At 38.2% G+C, this 20510-nt stretch overlaps 1 protein-coding gene across 5 annotated transcripts in view; it reads left to right on the top strand.

The window, feature by feature from the left end:
* Positions 1 to 20510, top strand: part of BMPR1B (bone morphogenetic protein receptor type 1B) — a 424563-nt gene that overhangs the window by 368273 nt on the left and 35780 nt on the right. For all 5 annotated transcript variants that reach the window (XR_003434972.1, XM_027116943.1, XM_027116944.1 and 2 more), the window contains 3 exons: positions 7599 to 7701; positions 8234 to 8336; positions 19822 to 19918. Coding sequence is in view for 4 of the 5 variants with exons in the window: in XM_027116943.1 (XP_026972744.1) it covers positions 7599 to 7701; positions 8234 to 8336; positions 19822 to 19918 (303 nt within the window). In the remaining variant the exon portion in view is untranslated. The remainder of the gene's footprint in view (positions 1 to 7598; positions 7702 to 8233; positions 8337 to 19821; positions 19919 to 20510) is intronic.

Below are 20510 nucleotides of genomic sequence, written 5' to 3' on the forward strand. Positions count from 1 at the left end.
GTGGCCTCTCCCGTTGCGGAGCACAGGCTCCGGACGCGCAGGTTCAGCGGCCATGGCTCACGGGCCCATCCGCTCCGCGGCATGTGGGATCCTCCCGGACCGGGGCACGAACCCGTGTCCCCTGCATTGGCAGGCGGACTCTCAACCAGTGCGCCACCAGGGAAGCCCCACTTTCACCTATCTTTAATCATCACAGCACTCCTCTAAAGAATGTAGCATTATCTGTACTTCCCAGGTGAGAAATCTGAGGCTCTGAGAGGTTAAGTAATTTTTAGTAGGTCACTCAGTGTTCATGCCCAAATGAGTGAAAAGAAATTGTGGCCCAGTTTACAAAGTACTGAATTTTTGACAAACAGCTAACCCCTGACTCTCGAGCAAAAATATTCATTCTTGAGTAAACTATACATACATTTTTCTAACGAGGTATTGACTCCAGTTGAGTCTCCTGTGAGCTGAGGTCAGTCATGTCTGAATCACAGGGCTGGTTTTTGTTCCTGTGCCCCTAGACCTAAATAGGTCCAGGCCTTCCTACCTCCATTCCTATAAGCACTCCAAATCAGCACTGGTCAAAGTTTTTTCCCCCAATAAGTTGTGCACTGATACTTTCTAAACTACAATAAAAATGAATTACTAGGAAAATTAATTTAAAAATACCTACAAATTGCATGCTTCATTTTTCTATTGTCTGTTAATTAAATTCAACAGAGCTAAATTTATTGCAGTATATACAAGTTTCAATTTCTGTATTAACATACTCACAGACCAGTAACAAGTAGTTTGCAAGGGAACACACTTTGAGTAATACTGCACTAAATCTTGCACTTCTAGGTAAAACAGTTCTAAAGACAATGGTGTGCTTGCTTGGGGCTTAGATAAGGGCTGGTACCAGGCAGATTGTAGCCAAGCTGGGTGTCCTACGTAGATCTCATGCTCATTACCACTCCCACTTTCCTGGAGAGAATAATCCAAAAAGTGGCCCAAATCAGAATTGCATCATACCTAAAAGAGATTCTGAAATCCCACATGATAATTCAGAGAACATATACAAAGTTTAGAGGGTTTTGGTTTTTAAAAAAAAATATTTATTTGGTTGTGCCGGGTCTTCGTGGCAGCAGGCAGGCTACTTAGTTGCTGCATGCATGTGGGATCTAGTTCCCTGACCAGGGATCGAACCCAGGCCCCCTGCATTGGGAGCGCAGAGTCTTATCCACTGTGCCACCAGGGAAGTCCCTTTTTTTTTTTTTTTTTTAACTTTTCATGAGTACCATCAATCACTTTACCAGCCAGCATTCTTATTGGAATGTTGATCATGTCATTCTTGTCCTTGATTCCTATCAGGTGCAGATGTGTCTGCTTCCAATATCCATGCCATTTACATTGCCTAATGGCGTGCATATTAGAGGCTGTACTACAAATATATCATGCTGAATACAATGTTATAACCATTTTTTAATATCCATAATTCAAAATAAGAGGCGAAGCCGTTGTTCAGTCTCCCTCATTATAATATCTATCTTCTAAATATTTACCTTTCTAGGTGTTACTTTTCATGGTGTATCCTTCTTATTCCATTTCCAGATTCTATTCCTAGGACCTCAGACTCTCACTGCATGCCTTGAAAGCTGCATCGTCTCCTTAATAATTCTTTGTGTATGACTTTCAACATGCCAGTGTTTTGTCTTGTTTTCCTGTCCTAACAGGCGTAATCTCAGCCTTGATGATTCTTTTCTGTATAGAATTCGGTCCTACTTTATGTATCCTTCCTTGTTTTACATGATGTTGTCTGTGACAGTCATTTTTGTCCCTTTCTCACCACCTCCCTCAAGTTCTCCTCTCTCATACAAGTCTATCCAGTTCTGAAAATTTTTTTACTCTCTTTCAAGGTAATTTTTAAAACTTCCTCATTTATCTTACTGGGTTCTGACCCAAAATTCTCCTACCTGGGCAGTTTTCAGGGTTTGTAGGTGTAATAAATCACATTGGATGATTGCATGAAGGATGTGCACATGACACCAGGTGCCTAAATGAGAAATTTGATAAGTCTCCACCTGTATCCTGAAGAGTCAAAGGCGGCAGAAGGGAAGGCTTAGGGGCTTAATAGGAAGTGAACAATATACAGCTCTTCACAACTATACATAGAGAACGATGGACGGTTTTTGAGCAGGAAGGAAAATGTAAGATTTATCAGGCAATGCTGTACAGAGCCCTTATACAGAGTTTGTATTAACCCAGAGCTTCTGAACCTGCATGCAGTGGTATGCGCTTTTAGAGAGGTACTTCTGACCCAGGTCTCAGAGTGTTTAAAGTGAGCATTCTTCTCATTTGTTTGTACATCTTCTATTCGTCTAGTTTATTCCACTGTTGCCCAGGCCACCCGAACACTGAGCTTTATGATCTTTTTTTTTTTTCCAGTAGAAGATGTTGAGTTAAAATCATTTCATTTATGAGAATGGTGGGTCCTTCTTTAGAACTTACACTTCAGTTGGACGAGGATATGGTTTCAACTTCACTTATGAAGTCTTTTATAAGGAATAACTCTGCTTTGTGGCTCTCAGTTATAAGTGATACTTAAATGGGTCCATTTGCTGTTGGACTTAATAGGAAGTGAACATTGTAGGGCTCTGTACAGTCATACATAGAGAACCATTGAAGATATTTGAGCAGGAAGGAAAATAAGATTTATCAGGCAGTGCTGTGAGGAATGGGCTAGAGTCTTGAGAGAGAAGAGGGGGCTTCCTGCCTGAAGGCTGTCAGAGCAGTCTAGGTGAGAGGTAGGGAGGGTCTGCACAGGGTGGTGGAGGTGAGACTATGCAAATGATTGTTTAACATAAAAAGTGAGACAAGTTCAAAAAATCTTGTACCTCCTACGAAAAATGAACAAAAGTGAACAAAATGCTCAATCACTTGGTGTGGTTGCCAGAGAAGGATGTATGATAGTTACTTTCTTGAGGTTGAAGTAAAAAGGCCTCTCACATTGGAACCTCATCATTAATGTTGCAACTTCACCTTCCCCACAGTGCTATGACCTCTCAGAGGAAAAACCAGAGAAGGGGAGCAGTGGTAGTCATATCTATTTTACCCTCTTTCCCTCTACTACTATGGGAACCCACTCACCTAAGATAGGAGAAAAAAACAAATATAAACCTTAGGGTTCTGTTACTCTGGTCATTACCTTTGCATAACATTCTTCTTTGCCTTTTCCCCCCAGTCAGTAGAAAGCACTTGATTAGCTGGTGATTTCTGTCCCTCCTGCTTGAAGTTGAACCACTTTGTTTTTCCTAGAACTGGTTCATAGATGTTGAGCTCCTCGAAAGCAAAGGCTGCATCTTCCTCACCCTTGCTTCTTATCATCCAACTCAGTCTGAGGCATAGTATGCTTAGTAAATGTTTGTAAAATTACCTATTTGTTAACAAAGCTCTAAGCAGCTTACAGCTGTTTTAGTTAACTGACTAAAATCTACATGATTTAAATAGCAACTCTAAAAGTTGTATGTATCTTTCAATTTACCTGTGACAGAAACTTTGAAAACTTTGTTTGTCCCCTTCAATGTGAAATAGATATTTGAGAAGACAGTGTTCTCAAGGACCTGTTTATAATTGACCTAAAACAAGAACCCTTTCAAATAGATTCTGACTGAAACGTAAAAGAAATTTACGAATTCTAGTATTTCTTACATACTGGAAGAAAAAGTGGAATAAATAATTTGATTCAGTTTGATCGGAATAAATAAATTGATTGGTATAGAGAACAATTAATCCCTGTGTGCAGATGCACTTGAGCAAGTATCCATTTATTTAATGAGTTTTTGTCAAGAGCAAAATTTTAAACTATTTAATAACTAAATAATAATTTTGAGTTATTTAATAATTTTTAGATTATTTTGTTAGTGCTCTAAAATTTCCTATCACCCTGATTGGATAGATCAGATAAACTCTTTTTAACTAATACTTAAAAAAATTATCTTATAGTTAAAATAATCTTTATAAAGATCAAAATTAGTTAGAAGAAAACTTCTACAACAGTCCCTTCTCAACTGTGGTGGTTATTGTTTCTGGACAGTCCTGGGGTTTACAATAAAGAAGCATAAGATCTTAGTGGAAACATAGAGTTAGAGGGACCAAAACTTGGGTGAACATTATAAACCCTGTACTCACTCTACAATGAATGAGTTGGGGCCCAGAAGACTGTTCATAAACCCATCTGACCCCAAATGAAAACGGGCAGAACTTTCGGGCTCCGGATGCATGTCCACCTAAAGAGTATTATTTGGTTCCTCAAAGCTTTAAACTAAGTATATCCCTTTCTTACTTGCTAGTAAATGTTCACTTGGGCACACTGAAGATCTCTTGAGGCAGTTTATCCCTGCTGATCTCTCAAGATGTTCCAGGCACTCCTTTGCCTTTGGAATACTGGGCAGATTCAAGGAGTCATGAAACTGTAGACCAATCCAAGGGTTGTAACCGAAGTTTTATTATCAACTACTTTGACCTCATATGACCTTTTCATTTTCAAATGCTTTGCTTTTTCATGGATTAGCATTATGTTGAGAGGCGTTCAGTACTGATGACTGATCATGTTCCTATGCAACTGTTCTGTTTTGTCAATTACTTTACCTATAACCCAGGGGCAGAATTTTTGAAATGTACGTTGTCTTTTATTGAAGTATAGTTGATTTACAATATTATATTAGTTTTATGTGTACCACATAATGATTCAGTATTTTTATAGATTATACTCCATTTAAAGTTATTAAAAAATAATGGCTGAATTTCCCTGTGCTGTACAATATATCCTTATTTATACATGGTAGTTTGTACCTCTTATTCGCCCACCCCTACCTTGCCTCTCCCCCCTTGTCTTCTTTTAAAATTCATAATCATTACTGTAATCAAATGGTTCATCCTGCATTCATGTATACATCTCACTACTTTCAATTTTGTTTAAAATTATTTCAACTTTTGCTTCCTTCATAATTCTTCATCTCTTCTTGTTACCACTTTCAACACTCGGGGGATGTTGGGGTAATAATCTATATAAAACATTTAAAAACTAAGCTTAAATATGGCAACCAGCAACAAAAGGTTCAAATAAGCCCATGGTTAAGAGGTGAATGGCTCGTAGCGATGGGTGACGTGGATCAGCTTTGACTCCAGAGCGTAGCTGTGTTTACCTTTGTGCTTGCTCGAGAGTTGAAAGTTCTCAAGTAATTCTTAAGCTTCTGTAAGTGTACTGCGGGTTTCCAGTTAATGTCCCTTAGTAGCTAGCAATTTCAGTAAGAAGCTTATAAATTATTTTTGCTTTCTTGTCAGTAATATGCACTTGAAATGGTTCTCTTACCTCTTTGCTTGTCCTCCAACTACATATTTGAGTTCCTATCCAAATTTATGACTTATGGGACACCAACTCTTCTTTCCAGGGTCTCTCTCCCTCTCCATCCCCTCTGTTTTAAATTTAGTTTTCATTGAAGTAACATTGGTTTATAACATTATATAAGTTTCATGTGTGCAACATTTTATTTCTACTTCTGTGTACATTACAGCGTACTCTCCACCAAAAATGTAGTTTCCATCCTCTCTTTTTATTCTTAGCTCCCCCCACTTCACAGGTGAGGGAGTGCATTTTTAAAGCTTGAATTTACTCTTCCTGATGTTTCTTTATATTTCCCAGGACATTGTGACAGTAGCCTGCCAACAGCTTTACCAGCTTTCTCTCTTCTTTCTTGATTCTTCAAGTTGCCTAACAGTACATTTCTGTATTCTCAGATTTTGATTTAAGGAGGCCTCCTGATTAAGGAGAAATTAGTCTTTTTAGATTTAACCTGTTGTATCAAACTTTTCTAGCTGCTCTATGATTTCCTAGTGTCAGAAACTTAAACTGACTTTATTCCTAACTCCTGAATTTTACTTTTGATGAGAAGTGTAAGTTATACATATAGTCCAAATGTATAGGAAAGGGATAAAAAAAATCACATGGGTATTGTTTGCTTATATTGTTTAAAGTAAATTTCTAAGGGACAGGTCTTTTATTTATTGCCTTTGGCGTTTACATGCTTTAGATTTTCATAGCGATTTCAGTACATTGGCTAAAAAGCCCCAAAGAATTTAGAGCATGGGCTGTTCCAAGGCAGTCTTTCTCCTACAGCAATATTCATGCATTTGACCTTAGTCTAACAAAGAGATTTATTATCATTGGCCGTTCCTAGCCATTCATTAGTATGTTTGAACTTTGCTGTGCTAGTTCTTATAAACTGAGGCGTTTTGGATCGCTTGAGGCTTACAAACCAAGTAAACAGTTCTAAGGGTGTTGATGATAACTGACGCGCTAATGTATGGCAGAATGCCGCTACCACTAACATAAAATAGACCAACACACAAATCACGGCTATCACCATGCTCAGAGCTTTCTTCCCATGACCTTTCAGGACTATGTTGTCACATCTATGTTGGGTGCCGAACGTGCATATCTATGAGAGAAAGATAGATAGTACTTTAGTACTTTAGTTCTTTATTTCTTAGACATGCAGTAGTGGTTTATGACTTATATTGGGCGTCTGTGGGTGTTTATCACCCGAGCTTGTGAAGACAGTAGTGTCTGTTTATAAATAGTTCTACATATAATAGTCCTTGGTTTTCATTTTTAATCCCTGTGGAAATGAAGCAAGAAGTCCTTGATTCAAGGCTTGATTCTGTAACTGTTTTGTTTTGTGACCTTGTACAAGTTTGTTAGACTCTCATAACTTTAATTTACCCATTTGTAAAATAGAAATAATATCACTTCTCATTGTTGTTGAGAGGATTAAATGAGGTAGAATAAGTGAAAGTTCTTTTCAATGTAGAAAACCAGACAGAAATGAAAAGTATTGTTTCTTTGCCTTACCATGATCTTGTTAAAAACCCTTCTTTCTGCTGTCCATCCTTACCCCACACCCAAATAAGACAACCACAAAGCCTGATGTTTTCATATGCCTGCCCGGAAGCAGAGGGTACCACATGGCAGAATCTTACTCACTTCACTTAGGCTGTGCTGATCCCAGCTCCTACCTGTCCTTAGTCTGTGTGCCTTAGTAAGAGATAAATTTATTTCACTACCTCAGAGCAAGTAGAACCAGAATAAATGTTCACCTGCACGGGTTCAAACCCCTGCTGTGCCTCTCACTAGCTGTACCGCCTTTGAGAATTACTCAAGGTCTCTGAGCCTCAGTTTCCTCATATAGAAAGTAAGCATAGTACTGCCTTCTTCTTAGAGTGGATTTCTGAAGGTGATACCTGTGAAGGACCAAAATAAGTGTTTAGCATTTAGTGTATATGGTTAGTAATTTATATGTTATATGGAAAGTTTGGATCCTTCTTTCTTGCAAGTTTCTGGACAGAGGAGATATTACTAAATATTTTATGATAATTAAGTCAACTTTCATAAAAGGAAGTTTGGGGATTCTTTAAACAGATGGTGACCTGTAACGATAATTGACTTTCTTCTTGTTTGTAATGAAGCAAGTGATAAACATCTTCATTTCCTTTTACCATAGACACACACACACACACACACACGCACACGCACATGCACACGCACACACTTACTTTGCCTGTTTGGTCTTTAGCACAGATGGATATTGTTTCACAATGATAGAAGAAGATGATTCTGGGATGCCTGTGGTCACTTCTGGATGTCTAGGACTAGAAGGCTCAGATTTTCAGTGTCGGGTAAGGAAGATAATTTGATTCTACTTTGTAACCTTTCATTGGCTAGATTTCAAACAGCCAAATTTCAAACAAGATATAACAATTGTTTTGGGGTTTTTTTTTTACTCTCTTGTTTTCAGTAATTTGGAAAATAATTTGAAAATTCGCATTGGGTCAATTCTTCCTTCCTTTAGAAATCAAATATTCATTTTATTTTTGCCGTTAACTTCTGGTTTAGTGACTCATTAGATCATCTTGCTCAAATTCCAGTTTGGTTAATTGCATTAAGCCAAACCTTCTTCCTCAGTTTACGCTACACACGTTGGTTATTACAAATAGAATAGTAATTTTGTTGAAATGCAAAAGTTGCAGTAAGATAATACATGATGATTTGAAAGAAATTACCTAATACAATACCTCAGTTTCACCGTGTTTGAATAAAACTATCAGAATTTTAAGTGACTTCTCTAAATAGAGTTAATTTACTAGTTTTGGATGGTATGACTTTGAAATTTAGGGGAGACCTACTAATAGCTGTTTGGGTTCATTTTAGGACACGCCCATTCCTCATCAAAGAAGATCAATTGAATGCTGCACAGAGCGGAATGAGTGTAATAAAGATCTACACCCTACACTGCCTCCACTGAAAAACAGAGGTAAGGAGAGGAAGGCTTCCAGGCTGGAAAAGCTTTAGACAGAAAGAAAATAAAAACTTGAATTATGCTCTTTTCTAAACGCATCTACCTGTACCATTTTCCGCTACTGGGGCAGAGGACTGAGGCAAGATGACATAATGAAACGGTCGTTCAAAGACATGTGCAAGGAGTTCTCAGGAAAATAGTTGCATGTGCCTTCACTCTTAAGATTCTTACTTCTGGGCTTCCCTGGTGGCACAGTGGTTGAGGGTCCGCCTGCCGATGCAGGGGACGCGGGTTCGTGCCCCGGTCCGGGAAGATCCCACATGCCGCGGAGCGGCTGGGCCCGTGAGCCATTGGCCGCTGAGCCTGCGCGTCCGGAGCCTGTGCTCCGCAATGGGAGAGGCCACAGCAGTGAGAGGCCCGCGTACCGCAAAAAAAAAAAAAAAAAAAAGAAAAGATTCTTACTTCTTTAACCTGTCCTCATTTCCTTCAGAAAACTACGGTGTCTAGAGCTTGGAGTGGGTTTCAGGAGAATAGAGGAGGGAGATAGTGTTTTCCGTTTACCCCTAAATGTTACTCAGAAGTTACACTTCACTCAAAAACTGCTATTTGGCTACATTCATTTTAAGAATAAGGACCTTTTAAAGGACTAATTCAGATACTTTGCTGGATGGCATTTCCTTTTATTTATGCTAGAGTAACTACTTTTTAGTCAATTCATATGTATTGGTAAAATGGAGAAAATATCTAGAAAGTTTAATTCTAAGACTATACATTTAGTGTTGCTCATTAAAAAAGACACATACTGCATCCTCAAAGACTCCTGGTTAAAAGCAGCTCCCATGTTTCCTTTCTTCTTGTTCTCACCATAAAAATAAATGATTTGTAATTGTCATAGAGTCCTAAGTCTTATATAAGTAGCTTAAAATGATTTGTCATGATTGATTTTTATTTCTTGAGAGAGAAAATCTTCCCAACAAAATACAATGACATTTCTGGGTTTTGATGATAATATTTTATAACATTTGTTCATCCTGTAGCCTAGAAAACTCTGTAAGATTGGTTCATAATCATTCACATCAAAAATTCACAGAGAGATTTTAATTTTGCCAGTCAACATGCTAGGTGTTATGGATAACAGAAATGGATGAAGAAAGTTCTTGCCCTCAACACATGCACACTAGGTTATGAGAGAGAAACATGGAAATAATTAAATTATACTCAGGCAGGAAAATCTCTGTAGAGTTAGATTATAAAGTGTATTAAGGACACAAAAGAGTGAGTGGCTCACTTTGGGGTGGGAGGATGTCAGAATAGCTTCATAGAAGTGATACCTGAGCAGACTTTAAGGCGGAACAGAAGTTTGCCAAATGGATAAGGCAGGAATAAAAAATTTAAACATTAAAGTGGCTGACATAAGCCAAGAATTACGCTAATAACTGTTACATTAATTAACCCATTTGAGCTGTGGGGTACTTAGGCTTATTATTCCCCACTTAAAGGTGAGGAGATTGCAGCACACAGAGGTTAATTAACTTTCCCAAGGTTGCACACAGCCTGTGAGTAGCCTGTGACTCTAAACAGAGGCAATCTAGTAAGTGCAGAGGTTTAGTTTGTAATATTTGAGAAAGATTTGCAAAATACAGGCATATGAAGCAGCATGGCTGGTTGGAGAAAGTCCCCTAATTCAGTTGTCTGAAGCCTCACAGTTCAAAGTGGGCCTGTGGGTCAGCAGCAGCAGCATGGCTTGGAGCTCATTAGAAATGCAGACTCTCAGGCCCCACCCCAGACTACCAAGCCTGCATTTTTAATGAGATTCCCCAAGTGATTTACATGCACATTAAAGTTTGGGCAACACTTTTGGTAGAAAAACACCTCTACGAGGATATAGCTAGTGCCACTGTGTCTCGGCACGTGAGTTCGACAACACCTTGTTCGAACACAATTCCACTGATGTCAGGTTGCTGTAAAATTCTAAATGCTTACTTTCAGTTTTTTGTAGTTATTGCCTTGTGAATCAGTTGCAAAAAGTAGGTGATCTGTAGACAACATTTTGAATAGCATCTGTAGGCAACACTAATGTGTTGGGAGTGGGGCGGGAGGTGGGTGAGGAGTGCTGGAAATGAAGGCAGTTGTGCCAGAATCGCTTCGCTCAAGGAGAAAAAGGTTTTATTACCTGTAAGTGGAAGAGATGCGTTCTAGCAGTAGCGGTAGGGTTTAGGAAAACTGACTCAAATGCTGTAGTGCACATACTGTCCTGTAGATGGCGCCAGATTCTAGTTAAGACCCGGCAGGCAGGGGAGGATTCTCTGAAGAGGTTGAGTGCTAGGGACTTTTAAAAGCAGAGTAAGTCTCCTAGAGAACTCAGTGAAAAGGCTTTGAAAAGAAGGGTAGTAGTATTGGGAAGACAAGTCCTTGGTCAGGACAGTAAGGGAAAGAGGATGTTACTGTGGCTGGTGGATTATGTTGAGGATTATACAAGGTGACGGACTTGGGGGGGGGGGGTGGGGGCTGTAGGGGTTTCCCTTTTGGAACTCTGAGGATCCCAGGTAGTGCCTGGGTGAGGTCTCTGCAGATTCCACCTCACCATTTTGGCACAGTCGTTTTGGGGTCCAGTAAAAGTCACTGCAGGCTGTGGTCTGGGAGCACTGGTCTTTCTTACACAAATATACCACAGAGCTGCTGCCTTTCTTGTTTTTGCCTCTGCCATATATACACATGGGCAGCATTTTTTTTTGGAAGTGGACTGTACATGTTTACTGAATATCAGTAATGCATTGGTCAGAAATATTTGCATTGCAGCCATATTGGATATATGTCTTTATATAGTCATATTGGAGATAGGTATATTTATGTTTTGGTATAAAACCCCCAATAAAGAACAGGGATGTTAAAGAGACATGGAACCATCTTATTTTGATATTTTTAACTTTAGCTGTTGTTTTTATACTTACGAACAACCCTAACTTTTGTGGAGCCGGGGCAATGGTATAAATGGAAGTCCACATACCATTTACCTAATTATTTAAAACTCATAAACCAATGTAGAAGACTGGTAAATAAAATACGTTCTGTTAACCAGGCTTAACAAGAATATTTTCATAGTGATGGGGAACACCAGCTTGGCATTCAGAACGCTTGAACTACTTAGACTTATTCATTCCAGTGTGGGAGTGGGAGTGATTGGGAGCCCCGTTCTTGGTTCTGTCTGGCACTGGGAGAGGTCTCTCATGCATGCAGCTGGACACCTGTTTTGTGTCTGTCTCAGCCTGTTGGCAGTGATACTGTCGGCTGGGAAAGTCTGAATCACTTACCGGGGTCCATACCACTGTGGCAGCCCCCATAGATGTTTCTCTGACTGGAGCTAATGTTGTGGCTAGACTGACCCGTGTGGTTCTTATTATCTAAAATGCACCTCAGCAGCCACTGTCAGAGAAATCTGAAAGATAAGATGTATTATTTGCAAGAACCAGAGGGTACACAGCACACCTGAGGGCCACACAGCAAGGTCACAGGCATGGGGGTGTGGGGACCTGGGGTTCTCCCTTTACTGGGGTCAAAGGTGGGGTGCCTAGGGTTTCACAGTTTCTCTTTTTATTGGCAAATTAATTTTGAAAGTTGAGTTATGACTGAAATATAACAGGTGTATAACATAATGACTTGATATTTGTATATGTTGCAAAAATCATCACCACAGTAAGTCTAGCTAACATTTGTCACCATACACGGTTACAAAAATATTGGCAAGTTTAAAACATAAGAGTGGGAATTAGGGCACGGGAAGGGAAAAACAGAATTATTCAAGCGGTCAGTTATCCAGGGAACTTCACGGATGGGGTGACCTGCTTTCTTATCTAGTTGTTTTACTAGTAGTGTGTCATACAGCTGGCAATGTGCTTATTTGAGATAGATGTCTTTGCAACAGATGCCTCAGTAATCAGAAGCTTAATGTCAGGCACCCACATTACAACACCCCAGCCCTCTGGTTTACGCTCTGCCCACATGTCTTGCCCCAGACACCCCTTGGCCACTGCTTGGTCACTCCTCAGGCCTTTGGGTAAGTACACCAGCTTCTTGGTCCACCCTCAGGGAGACAGGGGGCCTCATAGTTTCCAGACACAGGCCTGGGGCCATTTAGGTAGAATTCCAGACTTTGGGGCAACGGCCAGTGTTTTAAATGGAGAGCAGGATGGGACAAATTCTGGGTGGACACGTTGCCTGTGTTCTGCAGACCACTGCTCAGTGGGAAGGGGCCCAGTTAAAGGGAGCCAGAGCAGGACCCTCTAAAGCTCAGGGCCTAGGTCACTGTGAATGGAGTGCTTACTTACTGTGGCTCTTTTCTAAGTACTGTACATACACTGACTCATTTAATCCTCATAACAGCTCAGTAGGGAAAGCACCATGAGCATCACCCCAATTTCTCAGACATGCAGCTAAGGAATAGTGAGGTCAAGTACTGTGTGAAGGTTACACAGCTAGAGTAAGTACTGGAGATGGGAAATCGGCCTATGACCTCATCTCCCTGAATCGTCTATAAAGAGCCTTAAATGACATTCTCAAAAAAAGAAAAAAGCGTTTATGTATCTAAGAGTTAGACGACTCTAAGTAAGTAGTGGTTAGCCATGTCACAAATAATCAATAAACAAGGTGATTACTTTGAAGCCTCCTGTGTATTATGTTTGCTCAATTAGCATTTTCTCCATTCTTAGAATATGGTGTTAGAGGGTTGCTCCCTCTCTCTCTTGCACACACTCTCTCCCTCCGCTCCTCCTCTCTCGTCCTCTTCCTTCTAATTTATCATTTATTAAGGCCCACTTACGGGCTTCCCTGGTGGCGCAGTGGCTGAGAGTCCGCCTGCCGATGCAGGGGACACGGGTTCGTGCCCCGGTCCGGGAAGATCCCACATGCCGCGGAGCGACTGGGCCCGTGAGCCATGGCCGCTGAACCTGCGCGTCCGGAGCCTGTGCTCCGCAACGGGAGAGGCCACATCGGTGAGAGGCCCACGTACCGCAAAAAAAATAAAATAAAATAAAAAATAAGGCCCACTTACGTATTAATACTAGGCTAGTGGTTTTCAAACTTAGGTGCATCAGAATCACCTGGGGGGCTTATTAAACCACAGATTACTGGCCCCCACCTAGAGTTTCTGATTCAGTAGATCTGAGTGGACCCCAATGATTTGTCTTTCTAAGGAGTTTCCAGGTGATACTGATGATGTTGGTCCAGAGACCACACTTTGAGACCCCTGGGCTAGGCGTTGCCTGATAGATTGTTACATATTATTATAGTAGACTTCCTATAAACCTATGTGTCAAACTAGTACAAAGCAGACACTGTATTATTAAAAGATGAGAGGGTTAAAAAATCCAGCTCACCATTTTGTTGTTGTTGTTCTTTTTTTCTTAATAATAGCTTTTCTGAAAAAGTTAAATGATTAACCTTATCTCAAAACATCTGTATTACTAGGTGCTAAATAATAACAGGCTTAGGTGAGGTTCTGTTATTAGACATCAGAGAAGTACTAAGCGTAGGGGTAGATACCTACAAATAAACTGTCTTATTAAAAAATAAACAAGAAAACCTTTTCTACCGATCCAGAGTTTTTTCACTTTTTTTTCCAACTTAGATGCATTTAGCAGGAAATTAGAGGTACAAAATCACATCCAACAAATATTTATCAATGTATATTTAGATCCTTGAAATTTTATTTGTCATCTTCTGTTTCAAAAAAAGATGATGAAGAGTGACCAGAAAGCAGCGGAAATTCTTTTATGAATATTAGTTTTCCTTTTGCTTTGCTTATTCCATTTCAGCACCAGCAAAGCAGAATACCCTGGGACAATATTCCTTCTCCTGAAGGAAGAAATACGAAAAGTAATTAGATCAAATGCAGCACCTTCATTATAAACAATAAGATATGATTCGGGAAGCCCAGTCGCACTGCAGCTGGTGCAAAGAGGAGGGAGACAGGTCTGTTTTGATGCAGAGGTTTGTAGGGAGAAGTCGTGGTGCCCTGGTGTCTGGCTTCCTGCCTGCAGAATTAGTGCTGAAGGGGCACTGAGATGCTGGAAGGGATGATGTATGGTTCCAGTGTCACATGGTTTGACCAAGATACTGTGAGTTAAATGTTCTCTTGAAATGGTGTGTAGGCAAGAGAATTTGATGAGGTTTTTTTCCTCCTCCCAAATTACTTATTTTTGTTTAATTTTTTTTTTTTCAAATGAGCACTTAAAGAAGTGAAAGACTGGTGTTGAAATGAACAGAAGCCCTTTGCGTTATTAAATGGGATCCTTAAACTTGGCTTTTACAAGAGCAAATAAAGTTCATATAATTTTTTGGAATACGTATAGTTTGTGTGTTTAAATATGGGAATTACTAATACACGGTACATGTATACTTCACGGAAAATGTATCCGAAACAACTGTTTCTGTTTTGAAATAGGGTAATTTCAATGTAGTTTAAGTAAAATTATAATACAGGATTTCCAAAGCTAAACTTTACCTTATTATTTTCTTACTCCACTAAAAAATATATTCTGATCAGTTTACAGATTTGTTTAAAAATGCTATTGCTTAGCTTCGGGTATTGCCAATTACAAATTAAACTCAATAGGTAACAGGTATTTAATCAGTGAAACCGTCTCCCGTATTCTCTATAACACAGATAGGTTGAATATATGATAGCATCTAGAATGCAAAGGTCGGTTGCAGAATTTTCCTTCTGACACATATATTATGCTTGTGGCAGTATAAACCGGTACATGAGTCTGAGCCGAATTCCTGGCCAGGGAATAGCTCTTAACATTTCTGGAAATGTGCAGCTTCTAACTATTTTGGAAATTCTGGTTAACTTTGTATTTGGGATAGGTGAAAGAAATTTATAAATAATTAGACTTTTCCTTTCTCACTGAACACAGTAATCTGGATATAACAATTCTGTCTTAACTTCCTTTGTTACCAGAAAATATAATGCTAAATCTTTTTCTGCAGGAAAATAACTAGAATATTATGTCTCTGTTCTTATAGTGAATTTATTTCTAGATGTTACTGTAAGATGACATCCCAATCTATGGTGAAGGTAAATTACTTTACAGTATTGTTGGTTGACTAAAATCCTCTGACAAGAATATGCTTTTCAGGCACTTTGTGCTCTATTAATAGAAAGATGTCTCCAATTTATCTGTGGTTATAACACTGAGAGCACATATAAAGATGTCTTTGGGCCATCGTATTTCCAAGACTCTTTCTAGCAATATGGTTTTTTATTTCTTATTGCAATTATGAGCTATCTTCTAACCTTATAGAAACAGTCCTGGCATTTTAAGCAGTTGCAAACCAGTTAATTATCAGAGAGGGGACAAGTAATGACAGAATGCTGTTTTGTTAGGAAACCATTGGTGATTCTTACTTGCCTCTCAGAGTGAACCAGACTTCCCTAGAGAGTTCTCCATTCTGCTTCCCTGAGCAGTTGGAGTGACAGCCAGGTAGAAATCTGCTGGCCTGGAGAGAACTGTGGGCTCTGTTCTTTTCCTGATATGTATCTGGAAGTGTTCGCTTTCCAAGACTCTGGCAGTGACTTGATTGTTTACATTGTTAATGCTCAGAGCACAGGTAATGGCAGATTAAAACATGACAGGCACGACCAACAGAAACAAAAGGCATATTGATACGGCTCCTATTTATGACAAAAGACAGGGAGGCAGCAGGGGACAGGTTTATTGGGGCAAAGAAAAGGAAAATGGGAAGGTAATGCTAGCCTTTAAAAAAAGTACTTGATGGTAAGGAAAAAATCCCTTAGATTCTTTCTGGTCTCATTGCTCTCATAAATCAGAAATCTAATATGATGAGTAATAAACACACTGTTCTTGGGCTTCCCTGGTGGCGCAGTGGTTGGGAGTCCGCCTGCCGATGCAGGGGACACGGGTTCGTGCCCCGGTCGGGGAAGATCCCACATGCCACGGAGCGGCCGGGCCCGTGAGCCATGGCCGCTGAGCTTGCGTGTCCGGAGCCTGTGCTCCCCAACGGGAGAGGCCACAACAGTGAGAGGCCCGCGTACCGAGAAAAATATAAAATAAAATAAATACACTGTTCTTACGGTTCAGAGTGTTCTGCATTTACGTGGAAAAGTGAAAGTCGATGAGGCTGATAGTTTTTAGTAAAATTATATCACTTGAATGAAAAAGTATTCTGTATTTGTATACGGAAAATACGTTGTGCATATGTAGTTAGTTACTCTCGTTTTGATAGAGTATCCAGCGTCCTCTTTGATTTTCTGCAAAATCAGGCTTTTTTGCTTTTGTTGTCCTTAAAATTGGAAATAGATTTTAAGCTGTTTGCAGTGACATTATGTGCACCATGGTATTTGTATACATGCATGTGTACAAACGTTGTTAATTGCTCTCTCACTGGCGGAGGTATTGTGCTCATTTTGGGTTATTGTTGACTTTGCCTATAACCCAGAGGAGTGGGGGAGGTAAGGAGGGAAATTTCCTAAGAAAATTCATTGTGTAAAATCTTAGCCCACGTAATTTTAAGAGCTTACAAATTATTTTCAAGATTTCCTACGCAACACTTTTTGGATAATGCATGTGGTAATTATATATGATTCCTGTTGTTGTTAAAGGCTGAATGGCTCTTTGAATGTGTACTCCAGTAGATCACGGTCTTGAACTGTTTCTCTGCTCAATTGGCAGTGTTTCTGAATTTAATATAGAACTGCTTTTTAAAAAATGGTCTCTCATTTAGTCTTTTCAGATGCAGACAGACTACTTCCATTAATGTTTTACAAGTAGTGTAGATCATAAATAATTATTAAACATATATTTTAGACTGAGGAGTAAATCATAACGTTAACCATCATAAGATTTGGATGAGAAATTAGTATAAAAATCTGTGGATTTTAGTTTATAATAAATAATCCAAAGTTTCTCTGATAGATTTCACAGTAAGATTTATTTTCATTTCATGTGTTCGTGTTACTTTCCTGATTTTGGTAATTGCATTACCATTTGGTAAGACAATGTCCTTGTTCTTAGGAAGTTCACTCTGAAGTGTTTATGGGTGGAGACATTATGTCTGTAACTTCAGATGATCCACAGAGTATACATACATATAAATAAATAAATATGAATACAAACATGTACATATACATATCTTTATATAGAGAGGGAGATAGGCACACACATACATAGAGAGCAAGAGAATTATAAAGTAAATATGGTAAAATTTTTAAAATGAAAACTCTCTAAAGGGCATATTGGAGTCCTTTATCCTTACAGGTTTTTTATAAGACTGAGATTATTTCAGAATAATTAAGACATATGTTCACATTGATGGTAAAAAAGAAACTTGTAATCTTTTTTAAAGGGTGCTTTGACAACATGTATGAAGAACCTTAAAATATATATCCTTCAAACTAATAATTCTACTTCTTCAAATCTAGATTAAGAAAATAATCATTGACATGTGCAGTGATGTATGTGTAAGAATGTTCATCACAGAATTTTATGTATCACAGCGAAGATGTATTGTAGCAAAATCTTTGCAATCTCTAAATACACATCAGAAGACTGACTGTCTAATTAGGATGTGTCTGTATATGTACTGTGTAATCTTTGAAACTCATTTTGCAGAAAAATTTTTATTGTTTTGGAAAATGTTTACAATATTATAAATGAAAATGATCTAGTTACAAGGCAATTCTAATGATTTCTTTCCCAAATTTTTTATTTGTGGTGAAATATACATAACGTAAAGTTTACCATCTTAATCACTTTCAAGTGTACAGTTCAGTGATATTAAATATGTTTATAATGTTATACAGCCATAACCACCATCCATCTCTATAGCTGTGTTCATCTTGTAGAACTGAAACTCTTACCCATTAAATATTAACTTCCCCCATCTCTCCTCCCCACAACCCCTGGCAACTACCATTCTTCTTTTTGTCTTTCTCGTTTTGACTTCTCTAAGTATCTCATATAAGTGGAGTGTTTGTCGTTTTGTGACTGGCTTGTTTCACTTAGCACAATGTCCTTAAGGTTCATTCATGTTGTAATATATGTCGGAATCTCTTTCCTTTTAAGGCTAAACCACGTCTTATGTATATACCACATTTTGCTTATCCATTCATATGTCAGTGGACACTTGGGTTTCTTCCATGTTTTAGCTGTTGTGAATAATACAGCTATGGGCATGGGTGTATACACTGCCTTTTTGTGAACTATTTTGTTCATGAACCTTTTTTTTGTTCATTGAAATGGTACTGGAAAGGCATACACTAAAATGTTAGCAGTAATTTTTGTAAATAATGAGGTGGTGGCAATTTTATTTATTTTATTTTAGTTAGTTGGTGCTTTTCAGTTTTTCTTCAGGGAACGTATAATACTTTTGAATGAAAAAAAGAAATTTACATTTAGTGGGGTAAGGTCCCCAGCCAAAATGTTTAGGTAGCCGTACCATTAAAAGTATACAGCACAGTTGGAAAACATCTTGTTTGTAGGTAACCAAAGTCATAAATCACAATACCTTTTAACATTAAATAGCAGTAATCACTCTCTCAAGGATGTATGGTGCCCTTCATAAGAACGGTGCTGGTTCTATTACTAGATAAGTGCACCAGGTTTTCAGTCAGTTTCCTCAAAATACGTTCCAGAGACTCCCTGCATATAAATCACCTGGGATGGTTGTAAAAAAGAAAAAATATAAATATGCATCTGTATAAAGCTCTCCAGGTCATTCTTATTTTTACATTTGAAAACTCATGCCGTAATATTATAAATCTTATTTGTCAGGAACTGGAGTTAAAACAGCGTGAATACTGTTTAATAATTTGTTCCTTAAAAGGATCACACAGTAATTCTTTGAGTGGAACATACCCATTCTTTTAAAATAGGATGCCGTTTATGAAAAATTAAGCTGTGTATTTTTGAAGGGCATCTTTGTTTAAAGTAATGCAAATCACGTATTCTATTTATTTGGCAATATTTGAGGAATTCTGATCCTTTGTATCCATCATAGGATTTCTTTGGTTTTTATGTACAATGAATATAAATTTGTTTTTTTATCCAAATTCATGATATAGAGTGCTCCAGAAACCACATGAGAAAAATCTGTACACGCATCAGCTGGATCTGAAATAAAGATGGACAACCTGCTTATATTTTAGGGGTATTGATCCATTTACATTTATTTATATCCTGTGCTTTTATCCTATGTCAAACCTATTCCTTCCAGAGAAGAAGAAATGCATGCTCTTGAAGTGAGTGGCTAGATGAACAATGATTCATGTTACTCAGACTTATTTAATTTAGAGAGTGTATATATATATATATATATATATATATATATATATATATATATTTCTTATCAATTAGCAGATTAAAAGGACCTCTCAAATCTTGCACATGGAGCAGCAAGCACTTTTAGGAAAGAGTTGCTTCCTAAATTTTAAATGAAAATAATCTCTGTATCATGGCTCTTTTTACTTTATTTTTAATTTCAGATTTTGTTGATGGACCTGTACACCACAAGGCCTTACTTATATCTGTGACTGTCTGTAGTTTGCTCTTGGTCCTTATCATTTTATTCTGTTACTTCAGGTAAGTTTCTAACATGTAGGTATAGAATTTTGAGTTTATAATATCATTCTCATACTCTTCTACCTGTTGACATTTTTTACCACAGCTTTCCTTGACCTAATTAGATCTTAGATTTCACTGATAATATCAGTTACTATTGATAAATATTTGTCCTAATGAAGCTATTAATAGATACCTATCTCATTTCTGCTTCAGATATCAAAACCACCCAGAAAAATTTTCATCCCTAGGAAATTTACGGTAGCTAGGAAATTCAGCAACTAGTTGCTACTGAGGTTTGACTCAAAGCAGAGAAATGACCATGGTGAACTTAGAATTGCTTTAGTAATTCCTTATTTTGTGAGCTAACAATATCCTCTTAGCACTGAAAGATTTTAAAGATAATTTATAGATCAATTATTAAAATAAATTATGTTCAGTTATTAAATTACAGTATGGTCATTACAAATTATTTTCAGTCACCTAAGAACTCATTTTCTACTTTGTGAAATATCAAGGACCTTTAAATTCTTATCATTGGCTTTTTGTAATAGTAATTTAGGTTACTTTTCTACAAGTAGGAGTTGATTCAAAGAACATCATTTCTAATTGA

Source organism: Aethalodelphis obliquidens, unplaced genomic scaffold (genome assembly GCF_003676395.1).
Source record: "Aethalodelphis obliquidens isolate GAN/ISIS:26980383/991018 unplaced genomic scaffold, ASM367639v1 scaffold17, whole genome shotgun sequence".
Classification (NCBI taxonomy): domain Eukaryota; kingdom Metazoa; phylum Chordata; class Mammalia; order Artiodactyla; family Delphinidae; genus Aethalodelphis; species Aethalodelphis obliquidens.